Source organism: Grammomys surdaster, unplaced genomic scaffold (assembly GCF_004785775.1).
Source record: "Grammomys surdaster isolate TR1022 unplaced genomic scaffold, NIH_TR_1.0 958, whole genome shotgun sequence".
NCBI classification, from domain to species: domain Eukaryota; kingdom Metazoa; phylum Chordata; class Mammalia; order Rodentia; family Muridae; genus Grammomys; species Grammomys surdaster.
In genome coordinates, this window is record NW_021605377.1 from 994,036 (window position 1) to 1,006,504 (window position 12,469).

Consider the following 12,469-nt stretch of genomic DNA (forward strand, 5'->3'; position numbering starts at 1 on the left):
CTCTGCGAGGTGTCTGGCAGAGCAGGGCAGCTCATTAGAGAGTGTCAGAGCCTAGCCAGCTGCGCATCTCCACCAGGGAGAAGGCAGACACTGAGAGCGTGGTCCCACATATAGGGAGTAACTGAATAGGGGGAGGTTTTCTCACTGCTAGGGAAAGGAACAAACACTCAATGGGAGGCATAAATGAACCTTAGGATATTTTAACAGAAAGCGAAACAGCACTTAACAGACAATGAACATATCAAGTCACAGGAGCGCCCGCTAAAAGCAAAAACCAACCAACCAAATAACCAAACAACCCCCCCCCCCAAGAACAAGAAAGCATTAAGTCTGATTCCTGTTGACCAACAACTACTGAGCAAGAGGTCTGCCTTCCAGTGTGGTTCATACACCCAGTATCACTCCAGTGAAGAAAACAGATGGTCCCTCTCCTATCAGGTAACAAGTGCAAATAGCTTCTAGACTATGGGTGGGATTTTTTGTCTTGCTTCTATTTGTGAAGACAAACTATAAGGGAGGAGGGGGGAGGGGGGACCATTTCCAGTCTCCTCTGGTGAGATATCAACAGATGTTAAAGAAAGAATTACTAAAGAAACAAACTCCTGAAGTGTGCAATAGGCAATGTGCATCCTAGTAGGTAGGTTCCCTGCATCTCACTATCTTGCTATCTCGTTGCTTCACGACCACCCTGCAAAACGTGAATTATTATTCTCACCGTACAGGTGATGAGGCGGAGGAAGCGGAGGCATGGAGGTAAGATATCTCACCAGCCTCTCACTGAGAGTGGATAAAAGTGGGGTCAGAACTAAGATGCGATCGACCCTTAAGCTCTGGCTTCCTGATGTACTTACTGACATCTGACTGTATCTTTCTAGATAGAAAGGTTTAGTGTGCCTTTTGCCTTTAAATTAATATTTAACTATTCTATTAATATCTAAGGAAAGAAAACAAAAGAATAGAAAGGCAAGAAACACAGCAAACATAAACTTCAGATTACAGTGATTTCCGTGACATAGTTGACTTTGCCCAATCATAAATAGGAAAAAAAAGCCCTATTCTTTAATTTAATTTTTAATAAATTTTTTAATTTTAACATCCAGTCAGGTACAGGCTCATTTATAAGGCATACGCACAATTCTCTAAACTAAGCCTTGTATCTTGTATTTGTTTTTTTCCTAACTGTTCCTTCAACTGTACACATGCACCATTATTGTAAGGAGGGAATACTATGAAACATTCTACTTACTTTCCCCAGCCTGACCCACTACTCCCAACATTCTTTTGATTCTTTCAAAAATCTAGCACAAGTAAAACTCAGAATCAAAATCTTCTCGGAACTAGAAAGTCAAAATGCAGTATGCCTACTGTTAAAATGTAGTGTTTTTAAAAAAATTACTCATGCCATAAAATGGATTAAGTCAATAATATCAATCCATGCTATATATTTATCTTTCACAGAGAGAGAACTTACTTGGATTGCAGGCTGCATGGTCGTCTACACTGAGATGAAGCTTCTAGTCTGGAGAAGGAAGGTGGCGTTAGCTCCCAGATGGATGGCTGAGTTCTTGCTCCCTCGAACCCCAGATTCTAAGACTGAGGCACGTGATTTCCTGCCTCTTTGACAGAACACCTAAGACCCTCACATCTAGTCAGAATAAGTAACAGTGAGAACTTAGCGGTGACGCCTTACTTCTGCCTGCATAAGGGCACCTGTTACAGGACCAAGAAAGACCTGAAACACTTGGGTGCACCATCCCTGGTGCTTCACAGAATTCATGGCAAAACATGCTTCACAGAATAGTCTCCCTGAGCCTTTTCCTGTATACAATAGTGTAAAAGGGGTGTAAATATAACCCCCCCCAACCGATACTGAAACTCAGGCGTCTTCCGTCTCCTTGTGCTCATCTCATCTGTATGAGTCACATGGACTTTATGAATCACGTGGTTAGCCATAAGCTTTTTCTGCTAGATAAGAAGACAGTAAAGTTAACTGTGCATTTCAACTGGGACTTCAAAATACTCACTACCTTCCCGTGATAATCTGCCAAAAAGCAAAGGAAGCGGCAGCGCTGGCTCCAGAACTCTGCTCTTGGAATCTACAACAGAAACACAAAGTTTAATAAATGAAATCCAACCCATATAATTCTTTAATGTGTTTGCAAGGAGAAAATTAGTGACAGGCTTAAAGGTTACATGGACTATATAAAACCATACGTTTGTTGCTTGTTTATAGCAGGTATAACATAAAACTCTTGATAAGGCTAAAGGGTTACCTATTTCCAAAGTTATGTCCTCCCGAGTGCTGTCGCACACCTCTCATGCACAGTGCCAACTAGACACTGCGCGCTCCAAGGAACAAACCGAGCCCCTGAGCTAAAGCTAACTGGAGAGCTTAGCATTGTGTCACACACTCTCTCTGCAGAAGGCCAAAGACCACAGAATGCCCTTTCTGATTGCATTCCTCCTCTCCACCACAGCAAAAGGCCAAAGCACAAGTGAGAATTGCTAACGAGCTTGTTCTGCTTCCCACCAGTTAATGCAGTGGGGGATACATTTTCCTTTAGCATAAATAACCCTTTTGTCCCCAACAAAGGTTCACAGTATGAAGCTTCCGAGACCATTTCTTCAAAAAAAAAAAGAAAAGAAAAGAAAAGAAAAAAAGAAAAAAACTCAGCAAAGAACTTCCATTAAAATGAAGTTCCACATAATCAGACAAGGGCTCTAACAGTTGGAGCTGCCGACTACCAACAAAAGAAAGCTACAATTATAAGGCGTGCGCACGCCCAGAACAGTGGCACATTCACAAAGGAGCCGGCTCAGGAATGTTCAGCAGCTGCGCTTTTTTTTTTACGGAAAAATTCAACAGAATCAGTTTTATGAAGGAAAATGAAGGATTTGGGTACAAGGGTCAGTCACTTGAACTTTAGCAAAAGTCACTTGCTTTCAGATTCTTCTGGTATGACCATCAGCACTGCTGAAACGACAGAAACATGGCTCACCCGCAGAACGCTTGTCCAGCATGCACAAGGCCTTGGGGCTCAACCCATGGTACCGCAATAAATAAATAAACTAATTTGCAATAAACGAGTACTCGGGTACGTCGTAACAGATCCTCAGCTATGAAAAGCTACTGTGTACACTGTATATTTGGGGAGAAAGTTTTAGAAACATCCAGACTGAATCAGTTAATCAGTTACTTAATGAGCTGTCCTGGATATAGTCAGCTTTTAAAATATACTCTAGCCGTTCGCATTGTCTTGTAAGCCAATGGTAGGTGTGTGGTCAGTCCTGGTCCTGGTCTGTGGCACAATCTCAACTTTCCTCTCAGTCATTCACCCCTGTCTTCCTCATGAGTCTCTGAGTCTCAGCCCCAGTCTGGACCAGCAGCATGCCATTCCTGGGGGAAAGAGGACACTTCATTCCTGGGGGTGTACCTAATTTGGCTTTTTTCTTTCTCTCTGTCTTGCTGGAGAAGCTGCCTTCAATTCTTTACCAACTTTAATAGGATGTTTGATTATTGGGTCTCCCCTCCCCTTTAGATTAAATAAAAACAAAACAAGAATTCTCATGTGACCCCAAGTCCAAACTGCACTTGAAATCCTGATGGAAATCTTTCACAAGCAAACATAATGCATAAGTTAAGAACATTATACCCGACTTTGAGAGGCTCCAGGGGAAATGAGAGAAATGGGATATGCCCTCCATATGCAGCTTAACCAGGTCTGAGCCCAATCCACTCCTCACAAAAAAACAATAATGAGGTCCTTGTGGTTATTCTCCTGAAGGTTCTCCTTGAAATCTGACCTCAGATCACAAAAGAGAAAGCCATTTTATGGAACATTCCTGCTCAGGGCTGCAGGCTCTGAACCACAGTTTATTCCCCCACATGATAAAATGTGATGTGAAGGACTTAAAGTCCCATGGCACAATCCTGATATAAACCTGAGGGGAAAGTACCAAAATGGCAAACAAATAAAGTAAGTGTCTGCAAGGAAAAGGATTGTCACCGCACAGCACTGAGCCTCCAGACGATGCCTGTACACATAAGCTGCAAGGACAGGGCCACGTGCCGAGCTGAATAGCAGTAGGAACAGAGGCATTTTATACTACTCTGTATGCCTGCAGTGCACGTCAAAGATGCTTCACTATGTTGATGTCGTTCTCTAAAATAATAGTTCAAGAATCTAGTATTCCTGATAGATACAGAAATGTAAAATTCTTAGCTTTAAAATTCTGAGTTAAATACTTCATAGCTGCTTAGTAGAGAACACAAAAATTCTGTATCGCTACCAAATATTTTTTCATATATTTTTAAAGTACAAACTAACATACTCACCATCAAAACAGCACTATGGTCGTACAAAGCACTGGATTCATCTGGGTTCCATTCCTGCTCCAGCGTAAGCCAGCTATATGGGCATGGTGGTGCTAACTTCCTGGAACCTAAAAGTGTATCAGAAAAACAGGGTCTCACCATCACCCTCAGATGCCTGATGCAAAAATAAAATGAGGTGGTATATAAAGTACTTGGCGTAGAAGACCTTGACTAGGAAATCGATGATGAGACACAGTTATAGTGCATTTGACAAAACTTACGAAATTAAAAAGACTGATATGATCCCATTAAATATAACTTAGAAGACTTCTTTCACTAACAAATGTATGATTATAAATGAAAATAAAAATTTTAATACAGCAACGTCAAAATTTGAAGCCAGATATGCAACTTAGGGTTCTCTTTGCTAGACCAAGTCTTCACAAATTTGTGATTTGTGTATGTGACGTACACGTGTGCACAGACCCCTACACACCCATGCAGAGGCTACAGCAGATTATCAAGGACGCGTCCGTCTCCACTCCACCATGCTGGAGTTGTGGACATGTACAAGCAAGCCCTGCTTTTTCACAGCTGCTGAAAAGTAGAATTTAAGTCCTTACCTAAAGTGTTCTTACTCTCTGAGCCATGTTCTTAACCCATGAGTTTATATTTTAAGCATAAATTCTTTGTCCCATTTAGCTTTATTTCTTATTTCAGGATATATCCTGTTTGATGTGATAATACGCGCATTCATGTGTTCAATAAACATTTATCCAGATCCTTTATTGAACTAGTCATCATAACTAAGATCAATATGGTGACCATCTTACTGTCCTTACAGAGCTAATAACAAACACCACGAAAGACTGACATAGGAACCAGATGAATCACTGTATGACCATGCCAGGGCTTTGAAGCCAAAAGCAAAATCTCTCAAGAGAAAAATAACAGGGGCCTCCTTTAGACTTAACTTGAATGAAATTATTTTTCTGTAAGAAATAAACCTGAAGAATGGCAAGTGTTTAGCCAAGAAAGGAAGACGGGCTCTGTACACAGAGAGCGGTTTTGACAAAGGCTCCATGTGAAGAAAGTATTACGTATTCCAAGAAGCACAATGGCTGAAGGATGGAGAACGTGTGGCTTAGAATAATGTTGGAGAGTGGCCCCATCATCCAGACAGTGTTGAAAAAATTAGATTTCACTCTAAATATAGTGGGGAACCACTGAACAGTTTTAATGAGGGAGTGGTGGTATGATCTCATTCCTACTGTTAAAAAGCTCTCTGAAGACAAAGAAATACATAAGTAAGCCAGAAGTGAGTTTAGCAAAGAAAAGCAGAAAACAAGAAGTTAATGGCGAGAGATGTAAGAAAAAGAGCCCAGGAAAAGGATGAGAGGACAGGGGAGAGGCAGGGACAGAGAGGGCCACTGTGAGCGTCTACAGGACAGGGAGATAATCTGAAGGGTAAAGAGACAGTCGCCTGCTGTGGACAATCCGAAGAACCCCATACCCCACACCTGGGATGAAAATGAAAACAGACTTTTACAACATTTCTGTATGTTTCAAAGATACCAAAATTCCGGAATTCTCACTCTGCTTATTTTATGTCAAAGCGCTCTTTAGATTTCCAACTCCTTCCGGCTTTGTTGACTACAGCACACTTCTCTCTCTGACTGGCTCCACTCCTTGTTACCCGCTCTCCTTGGCAGGAATCCCACAGTTCTGGCAACTTTAACACCTTGGGGTCTCCCACACAATCCAGGCTTCACCTTTAAAGTCTCAGGCAATGGTCTCTCTAGGCCTCTATGCCGGGATACCTCTGACACACGCCTGATCTCGCAGCTTTCCTTAGTCATTGAGGAAGATTCCACAGTCCCTTCCGTGGATCCCGGACTCTAAAGCCAGAAGTGCGTGTGTGGATACTGACGCTGGTGATTTCTGCTGTTTGCTGGGGCTCAAACTTGGCCCTCACCTTCAATGATGTTTGCATTCAGGGTTCTGCTGTTGATGGCTTCCTTCACTACTTACGTTCTCCTTTAATCCCTCTTTACAACTGGAAGCTTAGCCCAGTGGGTCTTGGGCAGAGGTTACCATTTGCTTTGTCCCATTGAGCCTCAGGCTTTTCTTTAAACACGTCATCTCTTTGAACAGTGGACTTAACTCCGTTACACTTCCTCGTGGTCCTTTTCTCCTTAAACTGTACATTTTGTAGTTTTCCTTGCCTGCCTTGTTCCTTTTCATTGTACATCTGTGTAAGAGTGATCACTAATAACCACACAACACAGCCAATACTAGGCTGCCTTGGAATCTTCTCTGCCAGTTCCACTAATCAAGAACTTTTTAATTTAGCCACAGGCAGATTTGGCGGGGGGGGGGGGGAAGAAACCAGCCATAGTCTTTCCCAAAATATCACAAAAACGATCTAATATTACTAATATTCTTCCCTCCCTGAAACCTCTTCAGCTAGGCTGCCATAGCCTACACTATCCTCAGCACCACTGTCTCCCATGCTCCTGCTGGATGGCCCAGGAAACCCCATTTAAATAAAGTGTTCATATACTTTTCTAGTCCAGAGTCTTCCATGTTCCTACAACACACAGCATGACCGACTTGTCACATTAATACCCTGCTCCCTGGCACTAACTCTGTCTTGGTCACTATTCCATTGCTGTGAAGAGACACCACAACCAAGGCAACTCTTAGAAGAAAGTATTCAATTGGGGGCTGGCTTACAATTCCAGAGGTTAGTCCATTATCATCATGGAGGGGAACATGGCGGCATGCAGGCAGACATGGTGCGGGAGAAGTCGTTGAGAGCTACGTCCTGATCCACAGGCTGAGAGACTCTGGGCCTGGTATGCACTTTTGACAGTTTAAAGTACTGTAAGTGACATGAGCTGATAGATAAGTCAGAGGACTCACTAAGAAAAGCAAAAGACTAAGGCCAAGAGTAGTCAGAGGTCAGGAATGCAGGACAGAATAGCTGCACAGAGGGGCAAGGACGGTGACCACGGTGACACTTGAAGACACATATGATCGCTCTGCTGGAGACGTACGTCCATGTTTACTGTACCATCATCTATATCAGACAGAAGAACGGCACCAGAGACGACCCTTCGTAATTCCCGGAATATACAAATATCTGCCTTGACATGAAAAAAAGGGATACTTGCAGACAGAAAAAAGACCTTGGGAGGAGAGCTTACCCAGGTGGAACTAATTTAATCACAAGAATCCTTAGGAGATGGTTGAGGACCAGAGTGGGAGGCTCCCTTCTCAAAGAAGAAGAAGGTGGACTGGGGGAGGACCTGTGTGAGTGGGGACTGGGAGGAGAGGGAGGGGTGATATCGGGATCTAAAGTGAATAAATAAATTTAAGAGAGAGAGGGGGAGGAAAGGAGAGACACAGGTAGGGAGAGAAGGAGGGAGGGAAGGTGTTGAGGAAAGGCCAGTCATTGGAGGCAAGGAGAGGTCACGATGGGAAGACGTCAGAGGGTCAGATCTGAGACGCTGGGAGCCACGGGATGCAGGGGTTTCCTGGACACTGGAAAAGGTACCTTGGACTTCTTCCCAGGAGAGGAGTAGCACAGCCTTGCCAATACCTTCTTTCATAAGCAACATTAAAACTCTGTTTATCCTCAAACTATAAGACAATGATTCATGCTGCTTTGAATCCTTCTAACAGTTGGAAAACTGAGACAGGAAGATTAAGACTTCAAGGTCTGGCTACATAACAAGATCGTGCCTCAAAAACTAAAAAAAAATAATAATAATATACAGCAATATTAAATTGGTAGCTAAATGTGTACTATTAAAGGTTAAAAGAAATAATGACACAAATCCATGGTATTTTTACCTACAAAACCCACAGCTTCAATGGAAGAGACAGTTCAGAAAAGTAAACATTTTTAGGTGAGAGGGGACGGTAACCAAGCACTTGGCTAGGCTGCACAGGGTCCTGCACTCAGTCCCCAGCACTGCAAGAAAGCAGGAGCAGGATTTTCACACTAAAACATCACATACCTCTTACAAGATGCAGAGACCGTCACTTTGCTGGAGAATTTGAAAACTTCTCTTGCAGATACTGAATTTGAACAACTCAATCTCATCTTAGAATTTTCAGTTTAGTTTTGAAATACAAAAATTTTTAAAAAAATTTTTTTTAATTGTGTGTATTTTGAGGAAGGTATACACATGCGAATTCAGGTACCCAGGAAAGCCAGAGGAGAATGCCTGATCCCTTAGAGCTAGAGTTAATTATAGGTGGCTTTGAGCTACTCTACGACAGGGATACTGGGAACTGAAGTTGGGTCCTCTGCCAAAGCAATATATGATCTTAACCACTGAGCCAACTTCTACCCCCCAAAAAAAAAACTTTGAAAAGATATTTAAAATCAGTTCAACTCCATCACTTCAATAAAAGGCTGCAAGGGAAATATACAGTATACTAACATCAGGGAAAATGAGAGAAATTTTATTTAATTATCCATTAACAGAAACTTCTCAGATAGCTTATGGGCCATTCACACTGTATGCTAGGAGTGTGGGGAAAGTGGGTAGAGTGAAAACTTTTCTCTAGACATGGTTGTACATACCTATAACCCCAGCACTCAGAAGGCTAAGAGGCAGGAGGTTGTCACAAGTTTGAGGCCATCCTGGTTTACAAAGCAACAGTTACCTTCTTTAGTTACTGTGATGACCAAGGCAGCTTAGACAAGCAAGAGTTTACTGGGGCTTAAAGTTTCAGAGAGTGAGTCTGTAGCCATCCATGGCAGCAGGCAGGCACGTGGAGCGCTGGAGCAGTAGCTGAGAACTTTACATCCTTATGTGAGAGCCAGAGCTTTCTAAGAGTCTTGATGCACAAGCACGAGACAAAGAAAGCTAACTGGGAATAGCCTGGGCTTCGGAAACCTCAAGGTTCGTACACACAAACACACACACACACACACACCAGAGACACACCTCCAACAAGGCCACACCTCCTAAACCTTCCCAGTTCTACCAACTCTGGGCCAAGTATTCAAACATAAGAGCCTGAGGGTGGGACCTTTCCCATGCAAACCACCACACAACACAGGTCAAGAGAAAGGAAGGAAAGGGGGAAAGAAGAGGAGAGAGAAAGGAAGGGAGGGAAGGAGAAAGAGAGGAAGAAAGGAACGAACGAATGAACAAAGGAAAAGAATTTTTAACAGAACCAAACATTTTTTTAAGAACCAACTTTAATTTTGGCCAGGAATATAAATCAGTCCTAGGGCTGGGGTAGAGTGCTTACCTAATATACATCAAGAGGTGGATTTCTGGTTCGAGGCCAGCCTGGTCTACAGTGAATTCCAGGACAGCGAAGGCTATACAGAGAAACCCTGTCTGGAAAAAAACAAACCAAACAAACAAACACAACAAAAAACAGTGCCATCTACACACACACACACACACACACACACACACACACAAACTCCACCAAAGCTAATATGATACCTTCTTACAACCAATGTATACTGCATGACAGTAAGCAGACATCTGTCAGATAGTACTTCAGCAATATCTAGCCCATGACCGACTGATGACAAACTCCCAAGATGCTATCAGCAAAAAGATCACATTACATTTCATGTCTGTGCTATACTTTAGTATAGCCAGGTTTTGGGAAGGTTTATGATCCACATATAAAATACTTAGTAACTTTCTGTTAGCCAAAACTTCTGGTGTGCCACGATGTAATTCAGTGAGAAAACTCCCCGGGTTCTTAGAAGAAACACTCAGGAAATGTAATTTTAACCACTCCCTTGCAAACATTATTTCTGAGGCATTTCTCTCTAATAATGAGATTCTAATTAAATGTAAACTCAGCTTAAGACTTAGATTAGCTTCCCATTCTCTCAATACAATATTATTAGGTATGTAAAAGTGTACCTAATCCAAATATGAACAACTACTGAAAGACAGTAAAATATGTTGTGCACATTAATTTTAATTTTTTTTACTTTTCTAAACAGTAAGGTGAAAAATATGATTGAGGTAAGGAACTCTGCTCGGCATCTCCAATGTCAAAGCAGCAGACAGCTAGCAGGCAATGTCAGTTGGCCATAGTGAGGTGTTTTTGTTTTTGTTTTTTTCCGAGACAGGGTTCTCTGTACAGCCCTGGCTGTCCTGGAACTCACTCTGTAGACCAGGCTAGCCTCGAACTCAGAAATCTGCCTGCCTCTGCCTCCCAAGCGCTGGGATTAAAGGCGTGCGCCACCACTGCCCGGTTCACAGTGAGTTTTTAAAACTGATGAGTCAGATACAGCAACACGTCAGAATCTACACCAGAGTATTCTTACTAGTTTCCTCCTGAAGGGAGTTAAAGATGTGGGGAAAGTCCAATTTTTAATCATTCTGTGTAAACACAAGAGAAGTGAGCCCACAGCAGTTCAGCGCTACTTATCTAAGGGTGGTCATTAACGATCTCACATGGGCTAAGCAAAACCCAAACTCTGACTGGACCCGCAGAAAAACACATTCCTTCGTTTTAAATAAAGACTACAGAGCACTCTAATGTGTTCGACTCAGCTCCTAGGTTTAAAGGAGTGGGTGAAACGGTGAAGGGCTGGGGGGAGCGTATGCATGGGGATGCAAGCTCTCGAAATGGTTCCCGCGCCTCCCAGGGCATTCTGCAAGCCTCCCCCAATTCAGTTCTCCAAACCCAGGGGGGTGCGGGTGGGAGAGCGTTGCACAAGAGTTCCACTAATGTTCCCTAATTCCGTTAAGTCTGGGAGATCTGAGCCCTGCAGAGGACAAATAGGGAAGAGCCTGCAGTGCCTATCACGGGGTAAAATAGCAGCGTGACCGTGAGTAGTAGTCTGTCCTGGGCCAATGATTCCATCCCTTCTTTCCGAGGATGATGATGAAGAATCAAGTGACCCTCTCTGGCTGGGCGCTGGGCAGGAGGGTACCCCGGCCACCACGCACTAGCTTGTGTCTCAGCGCAGGACAGGTCGCGGCTCTACCTCGCGGCCCTCCCGCTCACGAGCTCACACTTGTAGCCCCTCTTACCCACCAGAGCGGGCAGGTGTAGGAAGGCGAGCCGAACGTCACCGAGACAGCCCCAAGAGCCAATCAGAGCACGCGGCTCCCACAGTCAACCAATCGCAGAGTTTCAGGGACTCCTGCACCTCTATAGCCCACCTGAACTCCACCCGGACTCTAAAAACTGGGGAGGTGGGGGGAGGGAGTGTCCGTGCAGCAGCGTAGCAAAGATGCCGCAGGACACCTGGGAAGGCGACAGAAAGTTCGGGAGGAAAAGAGAAATCCAACAGGGAAGTCACTCACCACCCCAGGAGCGGGGTCACTTCTTCCTGCGGGGCGACTCGGGCTCAATCTGTGCGTGCCAGCAAGCCAGCGACCAACCGCCGCCACCGCCGCAGTTCGCCGCCGAGCACTGCCGCCTGTTTCGAAGGAGCCAATCAGAACCGGGGGCGTGGTCTGGACGCCCCGCCTCCAGAGGCTTTCTACCGCACGCTGGAGTCCTATGGACCTCTCCCGGCCCAGTCTGCTCTGTCAGTGGCAGCGACAACCCCTCCTGTTTGTCCCTTGTGAAGCCCGCCTCTCAGGTTTGCTTCAGAGCGCCCTGGAATGTTGCTCTTCCCAGAAGTCTGAGCTCCTTCCAACCCTGGAATCTGCTCACGTCCGGAGGGGCACTGAGGTTTCCAGAAATACAAACCAACCCAGCAGGGACCCGTCCAAAGCAGAAGTCTTTCAGACAGAGCCCACCCCCACCCCTTTACTATGAAAGAGAGAGAGAAACCCTGCAGTCACCTCTGGAAGCCAAAAGAGGATGTTGGCGCTTCCTTCAGGAAACATGGGAGAAAGGGGATTTGGATGTCAAAGCAACAATGTAACCATGTGATTGTTACACTGTAGTGATAGATCTGAGTTAACTTCAAAAGTGGCTTTTTGATGTGGGCTGATCATTACTGGCTAAAAGCCTGAAGGTTCTGTGTTCTGGACCAAGTTCCTAGATTCTTGCGGTTTCTGTTCCTTTTAAGTTGTGACACCTCAGAGGTGCATGCTTCTCCATCACTAAAGTGTGGGCACTGAACTGAAACCTGGTCTCTCACAAAAACAATACAACACTCTGTTGCTTTCACAAGAAACAAAACACTCAGTCTTCAAA

General features: G+C 44.2%; 1 protein-coding gene across 1 annotated transcript in view; it reads right to left on the reverse strand.

Annotated features, from left to right (window-relative positions):
• The window catches only part of Gas2l3 (growth arrest specific 2 like 3), a 30,029-nt gene extending 18,368 nt beyond the window's left edge, over positions 1-11,661 (reverse strand). The window contains exons 1-4 of the mRNA XM_028783102.1: positions 11,626-11,661; positions 4,337-4,443; positions 2,028-2,096; positions 1,472-1,519 (exon numbers count right to left, since the gene is read on the reverse strand). Coding sequence (XP_028638935.1) covers positions 1,472-1,489 — 18 coding nt within the window. The 5' untranslated portion in view covers positions 1,490-1,519; positions 2,028-2,096; positions 4,337-4,443; positions 11,626-11,661. The remainder of the gene's footprint in view (positions 1-1,471; positions 1,520-2,027; positions 2,097-4,336; positions 4,444-11,625) is intronic.
• Between the last annotated feature and the right edge of the window lie 808 nt (positions 11,662-12,469).